The following is a 20,135-nucleotide window of genomic DNA, read 5'->3' as shown; positions in this document are numbered from 1 at the left end:
ATTTGCTTAATCCTACACTACATATAAAATAGTTTCAGAATATGAAAAAATAAACCTACCAAGGAGTTTAAGATTTGTTTGATTTGTTTGTAATTCCTTTTTCTTTTTTTTTCACCCTTTTTATGTTTTTTCCCCATTGTTATTGAGACATAATGGTTCAACCACTTTCCTATGCCATTTAAGTAATTTATAGTATCTTACACTTACAGGCAATGCTACAAAGAATAATATTGTCTATATACTTTTGTATTTTTGGATTTCCAAGGTAAATTCCCTAGAAATTCGATTGCTAGGTTGAAGAGTAAAATGTGTATGTAGTGGTAGCTACTGCCGGAATCTCCCCCAGAGGAGTTTGTACCATCCGGCATTCCTGTTGGCAGTTCAGCACTTCTGGACCTACAACAGTGAAGACATTCTTAGGTCTAAGTGTCAATGAGGTAACAGATCATAGCTGTGAATAACTCCTTAAAGAATCTTAATGTCGTGAGGTCTGATGAAGGCAGGTCAAATGAGTGTCCTCCTAGAATGGCTCAGGAGCACCTAGAAATTCAGGAATTATCCAAAACCCCAGAGTGATTGTAGCTACCCAGAGGAGACATAGAATTACTTGGAAAATCCTAAAACAGTTAACCAGAATTTAGAGTGAGCCAAAAATGTATGATAAAAACAATGGGAGGGAATAGTTGAAATTAGAGCCATTGCAAAAAATCTGAACTGCTCAGGCCGGCCCTGCCATCATGAAGAACTTAATAAAAATTTTCTTCTTACCGTCTATAGGCTTTAAAAACAATCTTTGGTCTTACCTTAAAACAGGATTTAAAATTTTCCCAATTCTTCTCTAGAAACCAGAGGAGGGGCAGGTCCCCTTCACTTCAGAAATACAGTTATCCTTCCTTCAGCCAGGAACTTGTGCTACATATTTGAACTCTTTAAGGCATGAGTTTATAAAGCATGTACACTGTAAATATTTGTTCTTTTAGTGTATTTCCTTTTTAAGGTCGTATTTCCTTTAAAGAGCCAGTCTTTATGATGAGTCTTTACCTCTAACAGGATCGCTCTCACCAACGGAGGTCAGTGGAAAGGCAGGGGGAGGGCCGGAGTGAGTGGCCTCAGTCAGTGAAGAGTCCTACGAGCGTTTTGTAAGAAACACGGAGTAACTGAACAAGTAGAGGCTCCTTTGCACATCCTGTTTCGACCAGTCCACAATAATTTATTATCATCAGTTTATATATAATGGGTTTTTCTCATGTCAAAAACAAGAAAACCCCTGTTGTTGAAGTTTCTACTCATTAGAAAGCCCAGCACTTTCCCAGTGGCCTCCTGCTCCTACACTTGTTATGCCCTTCTAACCGCAGCTGCCAAAAGCTGCTTAAGGGAGACATTAAAATTCATGCAACGAAATCGTTACGATTATTTTCCCTGATGCACTAAGGAAAAAAAATTTATTGGAAATGTTATCTCTTTATGGGAAGCTGGTATTTTTCTGATTCTTGAGATGACATTTTTCTGATTCTTGATATTCTATTATTTTTCTAATTATTTTTGCTGATAATTTATATAGGAGAAAAGTTGAATATGCATTTTAACTCAGACCCCATTTAGTTTGATTCAATTGAACAAATATTTATTCAGGGCTGCCAGAAATTGTGCTAGGAAATACAGAGCTAAACAATCACAAATTATTAATTCATATTATTTGAAATTATGGGTTTATCCTATTCAACTTTTTAAAAAAGTAAGGTTTTATTATTTGGGACACCCCAGATAGTAAAATTAAAAATATTTGTATTCTCTTATGTGAATAAGTAGATGTTTGCTTTAGAGACTCTATATAAAGTTTAACTTTACCAACTAGCTTTTTACTCAACCCCATTAATTAAAAGAAATTCTTTATATTCAGTTGACCCTTGTACAACATGAGTTTGAAATATATGTGTCCAGGCAGACAAGTAGTGATTTTACAGCATCTCACTACGCTGATGGACAGTGACTGTGAAGGGGTGTGTGGGGGGGACTTGGTGAAGGGGGGAGCCTAGTAAACATAATGTTCTTCATGTAATTGTACATTAATGATACCAAAATAAAAAAAATTTTTTTTAAAAAGAAAAACTGAATGGAAACATAACAGAATTAAAAATAGGAAAAAAAAAGAAATATATGTGTCCACTTATAGGCAGATTTTTAAAATAAATACATTGGAAAATTTTTTGGAGATTTGTGACAAGTTGGAAAACTTGTCTAGCTTTATTGTAAGAATACAGTATATAATATAAATAATATGTGTTGTTTATGTTATCACTAAGGCTTCTCTTCAATAGCAGGTTATTAGTAGTTAAGTCTTGGGGGAGTCAGAAGCAGATTCTCAGCTGCGTGAACGGTTAGCCCCCTAACACCTGCATTGTCCAAGGGTCAGCGTAGTTGAAGAAGTGATCCTCTTGCTCATTGCTTGCTTTGTTCATGTACAGTCTTTCTTCTTTTCCCTTTGGGAAGTGATAGCTAACAATTGTAATGATTGCAGATCCAGCCCTGGAATCTTTCTACTTCCTTTTTGTGATACAGATTTATTTTGTAATATGTGCGGTTCCAGAACTTGGAAATAAGATTCTTTGCTACCAAAATATGCAGCATATCCTGAGTATCCTATAAATGAATTTCTGTATTGAGAGAGGAGATGAGGAAAAGAGAAGGTGGTTGTCTCTATCTATATATTTTAGACTAAAGTATTAACATTTTAAAAAATGTTATGACAGCTATAAACTTAGAACTCCAGTATCAGAAGCTTTAATGTAACTTGTTAATTGAAAATAATTGTGATGAATTTTCCCTTTACCTTTCACTTTCCTTTTTTTCTGCTGCTTCCTCTGAAGTCTCCTTCCAAATGGTTTTGGAAACTGGTTCCAGTAAGTTTGCTTAGCTACTTCAATTTGCTCTCCAGAATTGTAATTGTAGAATGGTATTGTTTATGTCTTGCTAGTATAGTTGTTTCATATAATTCTGTTAGTCACTGCATAGAGATTGGATCTTAAGGTATTTGATCTTAATGTATAAAAAAAATTTTTTAAATCTAGCCTAAGGTTGGATTAGAAGCTTTTATAATAGTTTCAAGTGTAAGCATCCTTTTGCTGATCTTGGGAATGTTCACAGACCATCACTAATTAGATTTAAAAAATATATGGATATAGATTCTCATTAGCTTTAATAAGTTTAGGAAAAGTGAACATGAACTGCATGTGTAAATCATCTTTTTGAAAGAATCATTTCCTTTTCAGCCTGAATTATAGGGGACATGTTTTATGTGATCAAAAAATGACAGATTATCTGTTTCCTTACCAGTACTGGACCTATTCTGTATTCATTTGGATTTGACTTGAAGGGTTGATCTTTCAGGATTAAATTTGGGAATTAGACTACTGAAGAAGTAGTTTTTTACACCTACAGAAATAAAAATATAACAGAAATACACGGTAATATTGAAAGAAAATACGATGCCTTTTGTAAATGCCAAGCTTCTCCATTTGTAGAAAGAACAGGGAATGTTGTCATGCAGTGCTTGTAAAGCATGTGGCATGTTAAAGTATAAGAGACTCTGTAACTTTCATGAACTGCAAATGAACTTTCTGGGAGTTGTACATAACTTCAAGATTAAAAGCTGGTTTACCTGATACATTTTCTAGGATATAATCTTCAGGAAAATGTTTTGGCATGCCACTCATAAATCTCTGATTGTCTATTCTAAAACATAGACATTTATTGCTGAAGCCTTGCAGAGCTCCTTGGGTATGTGTTGTGTGCATGCGCCTTGCACAGAAGTGCTACTTGGCAGAAAGCAGTAGGACAAATCACACAATGCAGTGCTTTGTTCCATGACCCTGCGTGCTCAGCTCAGTCCAAATAGGCTGAAAACAAGCTAGTCCTAGAGATCTGGGAAGTTTGGGACTAAGCCCGGCCAAGTTAAAGGATTTCCAAGAGGGAGACTCTTTTGTTTTCAGCTGGCCAAAGAAAGGGGTATGAATCTGGACCTGTGCTCACCAAATGTGCGGAAGGGAGCCGACAGCTAAGAGATGCTACTGGCTGATTTCTTTTCTTTCTGTCCTTTCTAGAGAACTCCCTTCACCTCTCCTCTTTTTCATGGTTGATTTTTAAACTGCTGGCAGCAATATAAGGTAGTTTTCTAAGGATTAGGTAAAATTCAGTAATCAATTAAAGAATTCATATAGTGCATGTGTGTAGCTTTTTTTCTGAATATAGGTACTCCATGAGTTTGGAGCATACCCTTAAACACACAGGTCTAGCCTGCACGGATTACCAAGAACAAGCTCCTCTGAAAATCTTCAAGAGGAAAAAGTTTCATGAATCTTTTTCTTACATATCCAGTGAGAGAGAAAAAAAATAACTATTTCCTTCTTCATTAATGCATATACTTTTCTGAGGGATATCATGTAAAGGAAAGCTAACTTCTGGTAAATTATTTTACTATTTTTTTCCTCACAAAATCTTTATTTCATAATTAGATCTTAATGATAAAATTAGAGAACACCAGTTTAGATGGACTTAGAAGAAAAATTAGTTTTGATTACTTAAAAAAGCTCTATTTCAGTAACCAATATAATCATAAATTTTGCTGATAAAACAGTATGCGTCTTCATTAAGTCTTCAGCATTATTTTTCTTGGCCTTAGGAGCGCTAATAGCTAACAGGAACCTTTAATTACTGTTGGCCGTGTGCCCAGCAGTGTGCATAGCACTTTGTGGCCGTCATCTTATTTAGTCCTCCAGTGGTCCTGTGAAACAGATACTTTCATTATCCCCGTTTTGCAGATGGGGAAACTGAGAAGTGAGAGTTTAAGTTAACTTGTCGAAGTTCACAGAGCTAATAAGTGGCAGAACCAGGATTTGACCCTAGGTGATCTGACCCAGAACTTGTTCTCGTAATACTGAATTTTACAATGAGTCTCACTTTTAGGGAACTGTCTTACAAATTTTATCCAGGCACACCAAGCAGTCTTTAAAAAACAAGGGTTTCTTCTTTTTTTCTGAAGAGGAATAGAAACCCTTAAACTTGCTGTTATTGGGTAATGGAAGCTCAATTGGGAGGGATTTTTTCAGTTTCAGAGTCGTTACACTTTATTTGTAGCACCTGAACATTCAAATGACAAGCCAGGCTCTCTTGGTGATAAGATTCCGGTGCTTCAAAGTGATAGTTCTTAGTGCCGTGTTTCCTTTGAGAATAGTGTCATGATCTACCAGTCCCTGATTTTGGGAGCTCTTACAATTCTTTCTGCTCCAGGACTCCTGTTGCTCTTTCCATATAAGAACTTTTATAGTCTTCCCTTATAAGAACTTGTGGTCTTATTAAGTCTAACATTAAAGTAAATGAAATTTATATCTACAAAAGAGCAGAACTGATGATTTGGATATAAAGTATTCAAAATCCATTTTGTAATCCTTTTATATTTAAATACTTAGGCTAAATGTCATTTCATGTAAATTAGCAATATAATGTTATATGAAGTTCTTAGCTTTGAAACTATAGGGCTGTTGCTCTGTAACTTTGGTGAAGTAATCTCTAGTATTATTTAGAAAAGGATGTTGGTGAGTGGCTCTCATTTCCCTTGACTCATGCTGTATCCAATTTGTTGATACATTGGAATCTGTAATACTGGTTTTTTCCTGTATGTTGTTTTAGTACTTATTCTCATCTCTTTTTTATATTGTAGGCCCGTTACAGGAAGGAGCAAACGTTGCTTAAGCAACTGCCTTGCATTCCATTGGTAGAAAATTTGTTGAAAGATGGTGCAGATGGCTGTGCTTTAGCTGCTCTTATTCACTTCTACTGCCCTGGTGTTGTCAGATTAGAGGGTAAGCGTTCCAGGGAGACGGTTCTGGACTACGGATAAATGCAACAAATATTCAAGGAACAGTATTTAATAAGTAACAACCAATAGTAGTAAGTTCCTTTTACAAGGAACATTTGTATAGAATCCTGAGGAAGATAGTTGAGCAAAGCAGTGCTTGGTTTCTAGGTCTTTCTGTGTAATGACCCTGTATGTATATGTGTTTATATGTGTTAAACAGATTCCACATAATTGTGTGTTTGTATTAAGTCACTGATTCTGAAATAGATATGAAACATACATTATCAAATTAACCCGAAGTATCACCTTGCTTTTTCCCATTCGAAGATATTTGTTTGAAAGAAACTATGTCTTTGGCTGATAGCCTGTATAATCTGCAGCTGATTCAAGAATTTTGCCAAGAATATTTGAACCAGTGTTGCCATTTCACCCTGGAAGATATGCTCTATGCTGCTTCATCCATAAAGGTAAATTAAATAACTCTTTCCTTTACTTTAAGTTTGTTGGAAACATACACATCTAAATGGCTTTGCCACTTTAAGCTTACAGTTGTATAATCAGTCAAAAGTGTTTTTGAAAAAATATTTTTTGTTTGATTTCCCTTTTGTATTTTTTTTTTTAATACACTATTAGCTACAGGTTTCTTTCACAGGACAAAGCTAAACTTAAAGTCATAGTACAAAATTGATCTGTTGGCCTAATACTAGCAAAATATACAAGGCCAGTAAATGTTTCTGAATTTTACTTAGCTAGATGCTAACAGAGTATAGTGGGAGCATGAAGGAAGTACTGACCACTGTCAACATTGAACAGAACTGTGAAATGTCCGGCAAGAAAGCAGTCCTCGGGTCTCAGAACTTGAGACAAAACCTAGTGAAAGAAAGGAAATATTAAAATAGTCCGGAAATGAATCTTTTAAAAATTAATAGAATTTTATTAGCCATTCCATTTGTCCCTTACTTCAAACTGTCAGGTCTGTTAGCTTTAGACCACAACTTACCAGCATTCTTTAGAGAAATATTTATCGAGCTCCTCATAGTGTTCTGGGTGGTGGTGATACGTAACTGAAGAAAACAAATATCCCTGTCCTTTGAACCAGCTTTCTAGTGGTGACGTGTCCCAGGCAAAGCTGTTTCCGAGGTGCAAGTTAAAAGCAGCTACATGTCCCGGGATTTCATGATACGAAACAATAGCTTGTTATTCCCAGCAGCCCATAGCTACAAAATTCCTGTATGTCTCTTATATACCTGCCTAAAGTTTACCTCTTCATTTCATGTTAGGAATAAATAATCTTACAATAGGTTTTTGAAAAGTCTGACTGAGAGGAACAGCTTTATATTGGTCCAAATCATGATTCCAGTGCCAACCTGAAAACAGATTGCTAACAAACCCCTCTCAGGGTAATTCTTGTGACTCTTTACATCCTTATTCTCCAAATCTTTTTCCTTCGGCTCTTTCTGGATTACTACAAGGCAGAAGATAGAGCCTTTCTGAAATAAGCCACTACTCCTACTGACCCAAAATAGTGCCTGCTTTCCACCTTGATTAATTTTGAAGGTTGATACCTTGCCATTTTCATCAAAATGGAAGTTAGAAAATATTATTTCCATATCTATCTTGTTAATGCCTTTTCGGCACTTTCCTGTTAAAAAATTTAAATACTGTTCCTGAAATCTCAAAGAAAAAATCATCTCAGTAAAATACATTGAGATGTAAGATCAGTTGCATTTGTTTAAGTGTACCTTGGACTTCCAATAAATAATATATAGCCTTGTTGTTTATTTAGATCATCTTAGTCTGGGCATGATCCAGATAGATGTTTTCTTAAATGAGGCATATATATTAAAAATAATTGCCTACTGAGAATTGGTCACCTTTTGTATTCTCTGCCAAACTATTAGAACCACAGTTCTAACATCCATTAAGTATTTTAAGACTTCCATTCTTTGAGAGGTTGGGTGGTGCCTGGTGCTAGGCACCCTCATGGTCACTGTTAATAACAAGTGTTTATAAGGATGTAGGGAGTGAAGGCCTTCTTCCCCTCTTGGTAGAAGTATTAACTGTCATGGTCTTTTTAGAGGGCAGTTTGATACTATGTGATCGAATCCAGAATGCATAGAAGGTATGTGTGAGGATTGTTCATGGAGGTGAATAGTTGGAAACAATTTATCTTAGGGACACAATTAAAATGTTTTGTAGCATAGCTGAGCTATTTAAAGGAAGAAGGTAGAGGTATTTTACTGATTCAGAGAGCACTCCAAAGACACTATTAAGTGAAAAAAGTAGGTAGCAAACATAGGTAGCATGATGTAACATACTTTTTAAAAAAAACTTTTTCTATTTATATGCGAATCTGGACACATACATAGATGCATGGGAAAAGGTGTGTAGGAAGATAAACAGAAAACTGTTAGCAGTGGTTTCTTTTGAGGGTGGTAGTAGGATTTGGGGGCCAGGGCTTAAAGCATACTTTTCCTTTTTATTCTGTGTTCTATGGGTCTCTGTTCTTCTGTATTGTTTGCATTGTTTAAGAATGTTAATATATAGCTCCATGACTATCTTAACAAAAAAAAGGAAAGAAGAGCTTTTAAGTGAAACTAATTTGGTATCATTCCTGGAATATGGTAACAGATTTATTGTTGATTAATCATCACACATTCAGAAAGAAATTATCTTCATAAGCTTTAGTAACTGGAAAAATTATTTCTTATTATGCTGACATCTTGTGGCCAAACACAATACAGTTATGTTGTTAGGACAGTTTACCTTACCAAGGTGCTTAAAATATTTTTTGAGATATAAGTGACTTATAACATTGTGTCAGTTTAAGGTCTGCACAGTGATTACCATCACAGCATTAGCTAATAACTCAACCATGCCACATAGTTATTATTTCTTTTTTGTGGTGAGAACATTTAAGACCTAACGCTTAGAGCAACTTTCAAGTGTCAATAACTGTAAACATTAGATCCCCAGAATTTACTCATCTTATAACTGAAAGTTTATACCCTTTCACCCACATCTCCATATTTCCCCTGTTGCCCAGTCCCTGGTAGCCACCACCCTACTATTTATGAGAGTTTGGCTTAGATCCCACATAGTGGATTATTTCATACCCAAATTGTCTTTCTCTGTTTGACTTACTGCACTTAGAACAATGTCCTCAGGGTCCATCCATACTGTCGCAAATGGCAGGGTTTCCCTCTTTCTCATGATTGTATAATTCTGCATTTTATGTATATACCACGTGTTCATCCATTCATCTGTTGAGACACCCTTAGGTTGTCTCCATAGCTTGGCTATTGTGAATAATGCTGCAGTGAGCATGGGAGTGCAGACACCTCTTTGAATCCTGTCTTCGTTTTCTTTGGACATATACCCAGAAATAGGATTGCTGGGTCATATGGTATTTCTATTTTTTATTTTTTGAAGATCCTCCAACTGTTCTCCATAGTGGCTGCACCAGTTTACATTCCCACCGACAGTGTACAGGGTCCCGTTTTCTCCACATCCTTACTAACACTTGTTATTCTTGTGTTTTTTATGCTAGCCATTCTAGCAGGTGTGCAGTGATATCTCATTGTGATACTGATTTCTATTTCTTTAATGATTAGTGATGTTGAGCACAAAGGTCTTTAAAATATCAATTTCCTTTCAACAGACAATTGAGCACTTAAGCAGTGTTTTTCCAAAAGATATAGATGACCTTCACTTAACTATACTAGTAGAGTGAACCTAGCACCAATACCTTAAATAGTGTTTTATGCTTTAACTGTAGAGAGTGTACTATAGAATAAGTATAAAGAAAAAATTATAAATCACAATGATCATATTACCAGAGATTTTCCCCATCAGCAATTTGGTCTTTTGCTAACTGGTCATTTTTGTTACATGTTCATTCATTTATACATTCATTCAATAAATATTTATTGACCATCTATTACATACCAAGTATTGTTTTATAAACATATATAATGATGAACCAAAGCTTTGTCCTTCTAGACCTTATATTCTGATGGGTAAGATAAGGAGAATGTGGTATTAGATGAGAAAGTAAATGTATTACATTTAGATGGAAATTAGATGGAGAAATTAAAAAGAAATGTGATCAGGTGCCTTCTTGCAGCCCAAAGTCGTTTCCTAAGAGCAATGGCAAGTGGGAGAAGGGGTGTGGTATCTTGAAAAATTTGGCTTAATAAACCAAAAAAAAAAAGAGAAAGATGTATTCTAAACAAGAGATGAAAACAGTTTGAATCAGAGTAGTTTTGATCAGGAGGGAGAGAAGTGAGTGAATTCCAGAAATATATAGGATGCAAAATCTGCAGGCTTTGGTGATAAATTGGATATGGGAGGGAGAGAGAAGGAGATATCAGGGATGACTTTGAAATTTCTGGTTTGCACACTGGGGTGATGGTGTCGTTCATTGAGGTAAGACTGGAGGCAGATCAGATTGGTAGGGAAGATAATTAGTTGAATCCCGGACGTTTGAAGTGCCTTTGAAATATATCCACGAGAAAATGCTCTCTTGGCCCTATGCTATCAGATGATGCTGAAAGGCCAGTAAGATGAAGACTGAAAAATCTTCTTGATTTAACAGCATAGGTAAAGTCACTTGAGCACATGCTGTTTGAGAGGAACGATGACCTGTATGCCAGAGACCGGAGTGGGTTAGAGCAGGAGGGGGTGAACGGAGACGGTCAGTCAGCCTGTGCACAGCGGAGCTTGTGGTGCGGAGAGCGGGCGAGGAGACACGGGAAGATGATGGTTACTGAGTGAAGGCTTCGTTTTGTATTTAATAGAGAGATTTAAGCATGTTTAAAAGCCAAGGAGGAAGGATTAAGTTAGGGAAGAATAAATATATAGGAGAAAGAAATATAATTTAAGAATGTAAAGTTTCTGAGAAGGTACAGGGATGGGATCCAACACACAGTCTTAGAGATTATAAGCATTTTCATTTCTTTTTTTAAAAAAATCTCAGATTTTAATGACTACTTAAAATAGTATGTATGTTAATATGTAAATGTTTGAATATTCTGTGAATTTATAGTTAAAAGCAAATGCTGAAAGTAGGAAACCTACCAAATTCTGCTCGCCACCATGCCTTGTCCTCTGTAGCACCCCAGTACATTGAGCCCCCTACACACTAAGTCCACTTACCTGTCTAATCAGCAACTCAAAGCTGGTGACTCATGGTTCATTTCACTCTTGTCCCAATCATTCCCATTTCGTTAAGTGGCGCTGTTGGTTGATGAAGGCAGAACCCGAGTCACCCTTGGTTCTTGTCTCTCCCTTACTTCCTATATACACGGCAGCCTTCTGGAACTGCCAGGTAAGAAATGAGTATTTGGAAGTCACCAGCTTAAGTAGTAGGAAACAAAGAGAGTAGATGAACTCTAAGAGGGTGTGTAGATAGAGCCTTGATGATTATTCATAATTAACAGGAGGAAGGCAAGGCATTAGAAAACATTTCCAGTGGTAACTTTGAAAACTGAAATTTAATATGAAATAAGACCTGAGCCATCAAATACTAATCAGTTTGATAGTAATATTATTAAATGCCAAATACCAGAATTTAAAAAGGCATGATTTATTTTAAATAATTATAAAAACAGATTTTATGTAGTGCTCTCTTTTAAAACTTAACAAATGCCGGTTAAAATCATTCATGTTTATAGCTTTTATGATATATGCATCTTAAAATACAAGCTTGCAGCAGAAATGTGCTATTGAGGACCCTCTTTAATACTTTGAATTTTTAGCCATTTTAAAATTTATTTACATTTTCAAATAAAAATAATAAAAAAGGGATTAAGAGGTACAAACTTCCAGTTATAAAATAAGTCACAAGAATTTAAAGGTTTAAAATAATAATAAAAGGCAAATGACATTGTCGATTTATCTGTATTAATAATTATAAAAATTAAGTAGCGCTATTAGTTGTATAAATCATGTTTCGTACCTTTAAAAATTATTAAGAATTAGCCTTAATAATCTAGTCTTGGTGTCATTTAGCCACCTGGATTATTGTTGAATTCAGCATTATCAATCACACACATGTGATATTTTTTTAACTAGCTGCCTAATTAGATTTTGGAGAAATTTTTAGTGATCAAGAGAGAGCATAGAAGTTTTTTATAAATGATAACCCCTCTTCAGAGTGTCAAAGGCAGTTTGAGTTGTTTGTATTGATTTAAGAAGGAAGAGCAGTTTATAGTTCTCACAGTTCTGCACAGAGTAAATTGAACTGCTATTCTGGGCCCGCAGAGCAATGCAGCAGGGAAGTTTTGAACAGTTGTTATAAATTGTACCTACAAGTGCTAATATTTTATTCCAGATCTAATACCCTATAGTAGATGCACTCCAGTAATAAATGAATGAGATGGAAACCTATATATTAGTCGGTTAAATAAATAACATTCTGTTTATCATTATTTTCTGGTCAAATCTTCCCTAATTTTTCTTTCAATTTTCTTAACTCCCTTGTGTAGAGTAATTATTTGGTGTTCATGGCAGAACTCTTCTGGTGGTTTGAAGTTGTAAAGCCCTCATTTGTACAGCCTCGAGTTGTTCATCCACAAGGAGGTAACCAGTCTTTTTAATTTTAAGTGTTCGGTAAACAAAACAAGAGTCCGCATAACCTCACCTGGTTATTCTCCTGGAGGGAAGCCTATTGTTTCGTGTCCAGATATTAGCTTTGATAAATTCTGAATTTTTTAATATTTAAAGCCACTAAATTCTCTATGTGTGACAGATGATGTAGAGAAAAAGAAAATGGAGAAAAACTGAATTTGAAGCCTTATGTTGTGGAACTTTCAGCTTTAACTGCCCACTCTCTTCTCTTTGCATCTTTCCCCCATCCCTAGCTGTTACTCCCTGTTAGATTCTGAGTTCCTAACATTGTTACCCAGAATCCACTCAAATTATGGTGGCACAGCTTTAATCTGTAATTTGAATTAGCCATAAAAAGGTTTGTATATATTTCTAAGCGCCTAGTGGGCTTTGTGATTATTACAATATCATGATATATCATTGATTGCACATGAGAAAACTACTAAGAAATAAAGAGGTTACTAAAAAGAGCCCTAGAAATAAAGAACAAAAAAATTTCCTGCGTTTTCTCTAAAGCAAAACAAATTCCCATTGGCTTCCTTTATAAATCCAGAGGTTTATTTCTGTAGGGAAAATGATGCTAAATTTTAAGCTTAGTCCCACTGAAGAATATTCTTCCAGCATAACTGTGGGACCAGTTCTTCCTGCCGCCCGGGGCCACCCTGCCCAATGGAAACAGGAGCACTGCGCATCCCAACTACTTAGCTGCTCCTGTTGGTTCCAGATCTTGCTGGTTTCCTCACTATTACCCTTATTTCTCCCCATCCCTACTGTTCTTCCCCCCAAAAAAAAACTGAAGAAGAGAAAGAGATCAGACAGGAAGAAAAAATAAAGAGTCAAGGGAGGCATACACTTCCATGAGTAGAGTGAGCCTACCTGGGCTCACTGCATCTCAGGGAAAATTCCGCAGAACATGCAGTAATGAGTATTTAATCTGTTCCATCTCTAAAGTGCTTCAGGCATATTCTGAATATTGAGCCATTATATAACAAAGAATAGCAATAAAGAAGTTGAGATTTTTCCCTAAAACCTTTAAGTAAAGTCATATGTCTTTAGTAATTATCATATCCAATATTTGTACAACTTTTACAATTAATAAAAGATTTTCACATGCACTGTTTTCTGTGATTTCATCTGTGAAAGCCACTACCCAGAATTATTCAACAGATGTTACATTAGGCCTCAGAGGCACAAAGTAAATTGAGTCTTCTCCCAGCGTTATTTACAAATATGTAAACTAACCAGTGGTTTTAGTTATGAATTAAATTCTGTCTTTGATTACCAAAATGCCAACTGTTTCATAAAGAAGTGAAGATAGCCATATGTAACATAAGTTATATGAAAGCTTTGGTGAAATTAGACATATTCATTTTTAATATCTGTATTTATTTTATGTCAGGCCTTCCCCCCCTGCCCCCTCCAGTGAGACTTAATCGAGTTTTTAAACCAGAACAGTCTTGTTCAAGAGTGTAAAGAAAATTTTACCTTTTGAAAATCATTTTGAAAGAAAACTTTAAATATGCTGTGATTTTTTTTTTCTATGAGTAATAAGGGAAATCGGGATCAAATTTAAGCATCAGTTTATAGTCCAGAATTCTTGAAATAGTGTTGGAAACATGCTAGATATGTAATACTTAGGTTTTTATCTTTTACTGTAGCTGAATCTGTGGACGATATGCCTTCAGTTCCTGTCGCGAACGCTGCCACAACAAACGTGCTTGACAGTTCCTGTAGTCCTGACTTCACTTCAAGGTAGATTCCAGAGTGGCTCCATTTTCACTGTTTCCTTTCTATTTACTAATGAAATCAAGAGAAAATCGTATTGTATTAGACATTTTTAAATTTCAGATGGACTTCGGACTAAGTAAGTTTTAACTAACTTACCCTGTTAAAGTCTGTTTTGACTTAAATATAATGGAAATTTATACTGAAATTCATGTTTCATAATAGGATTTTATGAATCACACTGAGAAGTGGAAGAATATTCTAAGGTCTAAATAACCAGCCTAAGCTCGAACTTGTTGCATAACTTGTTTACAGTTGAGAACTGCTTAAGTAATAGGTAACTCTTAGGCCTCAAGGGGGAGATATTTTAATTCTACTTGGATTTTTAATTTTTCGTAGGATTTTTAATCTTTGAGGCAGTTTTCCCTGCTTTTTTGTTTGTTGGTTACTTTAACTGTAGAGTAATCTCAATAGGATATTTATGGTGATACTGAATCTCTAAGGCTTTAGTTCTTAATATCAGGAACTGAATTTAAAACAAAGTAAAAATTTAATATCAAGATAACCCTGACCCAAGTATACAATAGAGACATTAGTTTAAAAATGTTTTCCAGCAGATCCTGTAGTTTTTCATGTGTATTTATTAGAATCTAAAATTTATATTGATTTTGGACTCCCTAATCTGATTTCTTCAAGTTTAAAATCGATGTATTTTGTGGTTTTTTAGAAGTTCAAGCAGATCCATTAAAAATACAATTTAAAAATGAGTAAGAAATTGAAAGTACTTGCTGTGAGTTCTTGACTTTACATGAAAATGTGAACTTGGGCTGAGGCGTCACCCACTCCTCACATTTAGGAAGTTTCTCTTTCAAGCACTTGCTAAGGAGCGTGAAACCGGGGGTGTGACACGCCTGGTGGTGCTCTCACTGCCGTCCGGCTTCCCTCGGCACTTCCTGATGTCTGCAGAGCATTTCCTTTCCTTACCCTCTGATTTGCTGCTATGCATTTTCTTACTACTTCTGGTAAGTTTTCTATTCCATAAGCACAGAGAGATTAAATTAGAATATTACTGATCTAGGAGCTTCTCTCTGTTTCTCTCATGGGAAACTTTTTTCTATTTACTTCCTCAGCACTTTCCTGAGTTGTCTACATAATGACATTTACTTCCTTGAAAATTTAGGAAACACCCAGTATTCTGGGTTGTAACTCTTACACTGTTAAACCACTAAAAACTCTGAAACTTTCTACTTGAAATGTAGATTATTCTGTAATTCTTACTTCTAGGAACCTGAGTGGACAATCTTCCACATTTCTGACACTGGAAAATGTTGTAAACTCCTTTAGGAGACTCTTTCCTGTCTCTCAGACATCTGAATGGCTATCTTTTCCCATTTTTCCTAGTAGAACAATTTCTGTAACCCAGGTGGATTTCTAAATTCTTTTCCTTGTGCAGCCACCAATTCTAGGATCCCAGTAGTCCTCTCATTCCTATAAGCATCTGTGTGGTGCATGGTAGTTCTCCCATTGTAGAACTTTTAAGGAAGGAGTCAAGAATTTCTGCTTCTCCTGAGAATAATGCAGTTACACCTACCGATGTTATTACACCAAAATAATGATCTTATGAGGGAAAAAAGCAAAGGAAGAAGACAGCAGCGGCTCCAGACACAAGCCTACTGGCCTACTCGGGAGTTACCCCAGATCATAGTCTTCTATGCGGATATGGGAGTAAAGCGATTAGGAGGAATTTACAACACTAGCCATTATCTGGGGAAGAAGAAAAATGTGAATATATTTTAATTACTAACCTGCATGTATTCAGGATTACCCTCCTGTCATAGATGTAAGGGAAGTAAGAACTGGAAATGGTTTTAGAAGGAGGGATAATAGAAACGCACATGATGGGGAGCAGTGTGAGCACTCTGACAAATGACTGCAAAAGCAATGGAGGGGAGGTTCGATGTGCAGTTCAGGGGGAAGGGCACACAAAAGCAGACAGCATTTTCTTGGACAGAGCATAGTCACAGTTTTTTTCAGGGATGTTGCTTTTAGAAAAGCTCTCTAATTAAGCTTTCGTTACATAGAATACATCATCAGTGTTTACTTTGAATTCTTTGGTTGACTGGCTTATTGTCTCAGTTTACATTGACTGAAAGGTACTGTCGTTGACAGAGCTGAAGGGGCCACCATGCACATCCCGCCACCCAAGTTATTCTCAACCCATCGCGGGCGGGGATGCTTAGCTTCTTCACTTGGCTACACGGCAGGCCATGAGGCCCAATCCCACACACAGAAATCAAATTCTGGCCAAATTCATTAGAATTTGAAAAACAGACTATCTAATCTCCTGCATTAATTGGAATAGGGTGGAGTTAAATAAGAGGAAAGTTTCATACCTTACGGGCATCTCCTAGGTATAGCTCACTGTATTAATCTTAGTGCAACTGTTAAGAAATGTACAGACAGATGTCCACAAAGAGCAAGGCTGCCAGCATCTTCTAACAAGGTTTTATAACACCGGTGGTTTTTAGAGATTTCAGTTTGACTAAAATATGTCAAACTGACAACTTGCATTTAACTTCTTTGTTTCTTAGTTTTTCTATTTGTAAAATGAAAAAAATGTGCCATATCTTACTCTTGCAAGGACATTGAGATGTATATGAAAGTATTTCAGGCTTTTTGGCTAGAAGACATCAAGTACATATATATCTATATAATCATAGCTGCTCTTTGGTTAAACAATATATTATGCTCTCTCTTTTTTTTTATTAAGGTGGAGAATCAGAAGTGATAGTGTTGTTTCTGATTTCAGCTATTCTATGTAAAATTTATATTAAAGAGCTAAAACATAACAAATTTTTTTTTTTTACATTGCAGTGGGGAAAGAGCCATATTTACACACACTCATCATCATTTGCCTTCTAGACATTCACGTCCCCAGGTTCATTCTTCAGCCTCAGGTAATATATTTGAAAAAGCTTAGGAAATGCTATTTAAATAGGTTAACTGGGAAATGATTGAGAAAAATTACAAGTAAACAAAACTATCCAATCCTTTTTTTGAAATTGTTATGTACATACTAAATGTATTTTTCTGTGCTTGCTTTTCTTAATAAAATAATCTGTTTCTCCATATGTACCTACTTAATCTTTAGTGTTGTTAATGAATCCTCAACTCTGTAAAAATCTGCTATGTTAAATTTTTTACATGGATTGACTTCTTTTTTGAATTTGAAGGTGGAATTAGACGGTCTTCATCTATGTCTTATGTTGATGGCTTCATAGGGACATGGCCCAAAGAGAAAAGGTAAACAGAGAGTTACTTTCAATATATTCACATTATCAAACAATGCTCATTTTCTCTTTCTTTTTTTTAATTGTCAGCCAGATTACAATAGACTTTCAGGTAGTACCTAGATTTGAATAGGGAAACATAGGCAGATGTCAGGTCAAAGGAGCCAGATGTAAAAGGGAGCCTGAGAGCCCGGCCGTCCCTGGAGGGCAGCGTGGTCGTGAGAAATGGAGGAGGCAAGGAAGTATGATTTCAAATATATTGGAATTGTTCAGTAATATAAAAAGTTTCCTTTCTGGGATTATTTAAGGATTTTCTCTTTAAATTTTTTTTAGATCATCAGTTCATGGAGTTTCATTTGATATTTCTTTTGATAAAGAAAATACTGTACAGAAACCCATGCCAAACCGAGGAATCACTCGTTCTATTAGCAATGAAGGACTCACTCTGAACAACAATTGTGTACCTAAAAACATTAGGAAAAATCTGTCCTTCAAACCAGTAAATGGAGAAGAGGAAGCAGAAGGCATTGAAGAAGAACTGACTATGGGCTCTCATGGTGACTTCAGATCCTATGTGCCCCTGAATACAAACGAACTGAATTCTAATGCGAATACTCATTACAAGCTTCCTAATGGAGCTTTACAAAACAGGGTGTTTCTGGATGAGTTTGGCAATCAGATTGAGACACCCAGCATTGAAGAAGCACTGCAGATAATTCATGATACTGAAAAATCTCCCCATACACCCCAGCTAGACCCAATGGCTAATGGCTTCTTTCTTCATAGCCAGGAAATGAGTATCCTAAATTCAAATATCAAGCTAAATCAAGTTAGTCCTGATGACATGACTGATACAAAAGGTGCCTTGAGTCCCATAACTGACAACACTGAAGTAGACACTGGAATTCACGTTCCTTCAGAAGATATTCCTGAAACTATGGATGAAGATTCTTCTCTGAGAGATTATACTGTAAGCTTGGACTCTGACATGGACGATGCCTCCAAGTTTCTTCCGGATTACGATCTGCATAGCACCAACCCCAGGGAGGCTTTGAGCCCCTGTCCCAGCACTGTGAGCACCAAGTCTCAGCCGGGTAGCAGTGCGTCCTCTAGTTCTGGGGTTAAGATGACCAGCTTTGCCGAACAGAAATTCAGGAAACTGAATCATACCGACGGAAAGAGCAGTGGAAGCAGCTCTCAGAAAACTACGCCAGAGGGCTCTGAACTCAATATCCCTCACATGGTGGCCTGGGCCCAAGTTCCAGAAGAAACAGGCCTTCCGCAAGGACGGGACGCGACCCAGCTGTTGGCCTCAGAGATGGTCCATCTTAGGATGAAACTAGAAGAAAAGAGGCGCGCTATTGAAGCCCAGAAAAAGAAAATGGAGGCTGCTTTTACTAAGCAGAGGCAGAAGATGGGAAGGACAGCATTCCTTACTGTTGTGAAGAAGAAAGGGGATGGGATTTCCCCTCTTCGAGAGGAAGCAGCTGGTGCAGAAGATGGGAAAGTGTACGCTGAACGGGCAGAGGAAAAAGAGTCACAGAAAGCTCACGGACAGAGGAGCAAGTCTCTGGCGGATCTGAAGGAGAGCGTGGAGAGCCCTCAGGCCAGGTGGCTGAAGTCCCCAGCAGCACCTGCTGGCCCTGAGAAGCAGTGGCACCTCGCAAGCCCCTCAGAAGAAACTCTAAACGAAGGGGAGATTTTAGAGTACACAAAGTCCATTGAAAAGCTGAATTCATCTCTGCATTTCCTACAGCAAGAAATGCAGCGCTTGTCCCTTCAGCAGGAGATGTTAATGCAGATGCGAGAGCAGCAGTCCTGGGTGGTCTCACCGCCCCAGCCCTCTCCCCAGAAGCAGATTCGAGATTTTAGGCCTAGGCAGGCAGGCCTGTCATCGGCCCTTGCTCCCTTCTCATCAGACTCCCCTCGTCCTGCTCACCCTTCCCCACAGTCTTTGAACAGGAAGAGCACATCTTTTTCTGTTAAAAATCAAAGGACTCCCAGGCCAAATGAATTAAAAATAACACCGTTGAATCGAACACTGACACCCCCTCGGTCTGTGGATAGTCTTCCTCGGCTACGGAGGTTTTCACCCAGTCAGGTTCCCATTCAGACGAGGTCATTTGTATGTTTTGGGGATGATGGAGAACTTCAGTCAAAGGAATCCAAGCCGAAGGAGGAAGCTAGAAAGGAAGAATTAGAACCCAAAGGGACTTTGGAACAGCATATACATAATCCAGAAGAAAAGGGGGTCAAGCCTCTTGAGTCCACAGTTTCTGAAGTCCTGTCACAGCCGGTCACAGAGACTGTGTGTTTGACACCAAATGAGGACCAGTTGAGTCAACCCACAGAACCTCCTAAGCTTGTTTTCCCACCGACTGCTCCTAAAAACGTGAATCTGATTGAAGTTTCCCTCTCAGATTTGAAACCCCCTGAAAAGGCTGATGTATCTGCTGAAAAATATGATGGAGAAAGTGATAAAGAACAATTAGATGATGACCAGAAAGTATGCTGTGGATTCTTTTTTAAGGTAACACTCGTCGGCATAGTTTCAGGCATCTCCATTAGTTGGGTTTGTTTTTTAGGTGATAGGCTGCTTCTGGTCACAGTCCTTTTTGTTACAAGTCTGCCGTTAATCCTAAAGTATGTATTTGGCA

General features: G+C 37.0%; 1 protein-coding gene across 4 annotated transcripts in view; it reads left to right on the top strand.

Annotated features, from left to right (window-relative positions):
- CAMSAP2 (calmodulin regulated spectrin associated protein family member 2) overlaps window positions 1-20,135 on the top strand; it is a 123,763-nt gene that overhangs the window by 92,600 nt on the left and 11,028 nt on the right. For 2 of the 4 annotated variants that reach the window (XM_036909466.2, XM_036909468.2), the window contains exons 5-12: window positions 2,868-2,900; window positions 5,717-5,858; window positions 6,182-6,321; window positions 12,343-12,436; window positions 14,122-14,215; window positions 17,063-17,145; window positions 17,422-17,491; window positions 17,812-20,008. In XM_036909466.2, the coding sequence (XP_036765361.2) occupies window positions 2,868-2,900; window positions 5,717-5,858; window positions 6,182-6,321; window positions 12,343-12,436; window positions 14,122-14,215; window positions 17,063-17,145; window positions 17,422-17,491; window positions 17,812-20,008 (2,853 nt within the window). The remainder of the gene's footprint in view (window positions 1-2,867; window positions 2,901-5,716; window positions 5,859-6,181; window positions 6,322-12,342; window positions 12,437-14,121; window positions 14,216-17,062; window positions 17,146-17,421; window positions 17,492-17,811; window positions 20,009-20,135) is intronic. The other 2 variants (XM_036909469.2, XM_036909470.2) reach the window with 1 other exon arrangement.

The sequence above is a fragment of the Manis pentadactyla genome, chromosome 9 (assembly GCF_030020395.1).
Source record: "Manis pentadactyla isolate mManPen7 chromosome 9, mManPen7.hap1, whole genome shotgun sequence".
Taxonomy (NCBI): domain Eukaryota; kingdom Metazoa; phylum Chordata; class Mammalia; order Pholidota; family Manidae; genus Manis; species Manis pentadactyla.
Note: the sequence above shows the minus strand (reverse complement) of the source record. Positions and strands in the feature narration are given on the sequence as shown.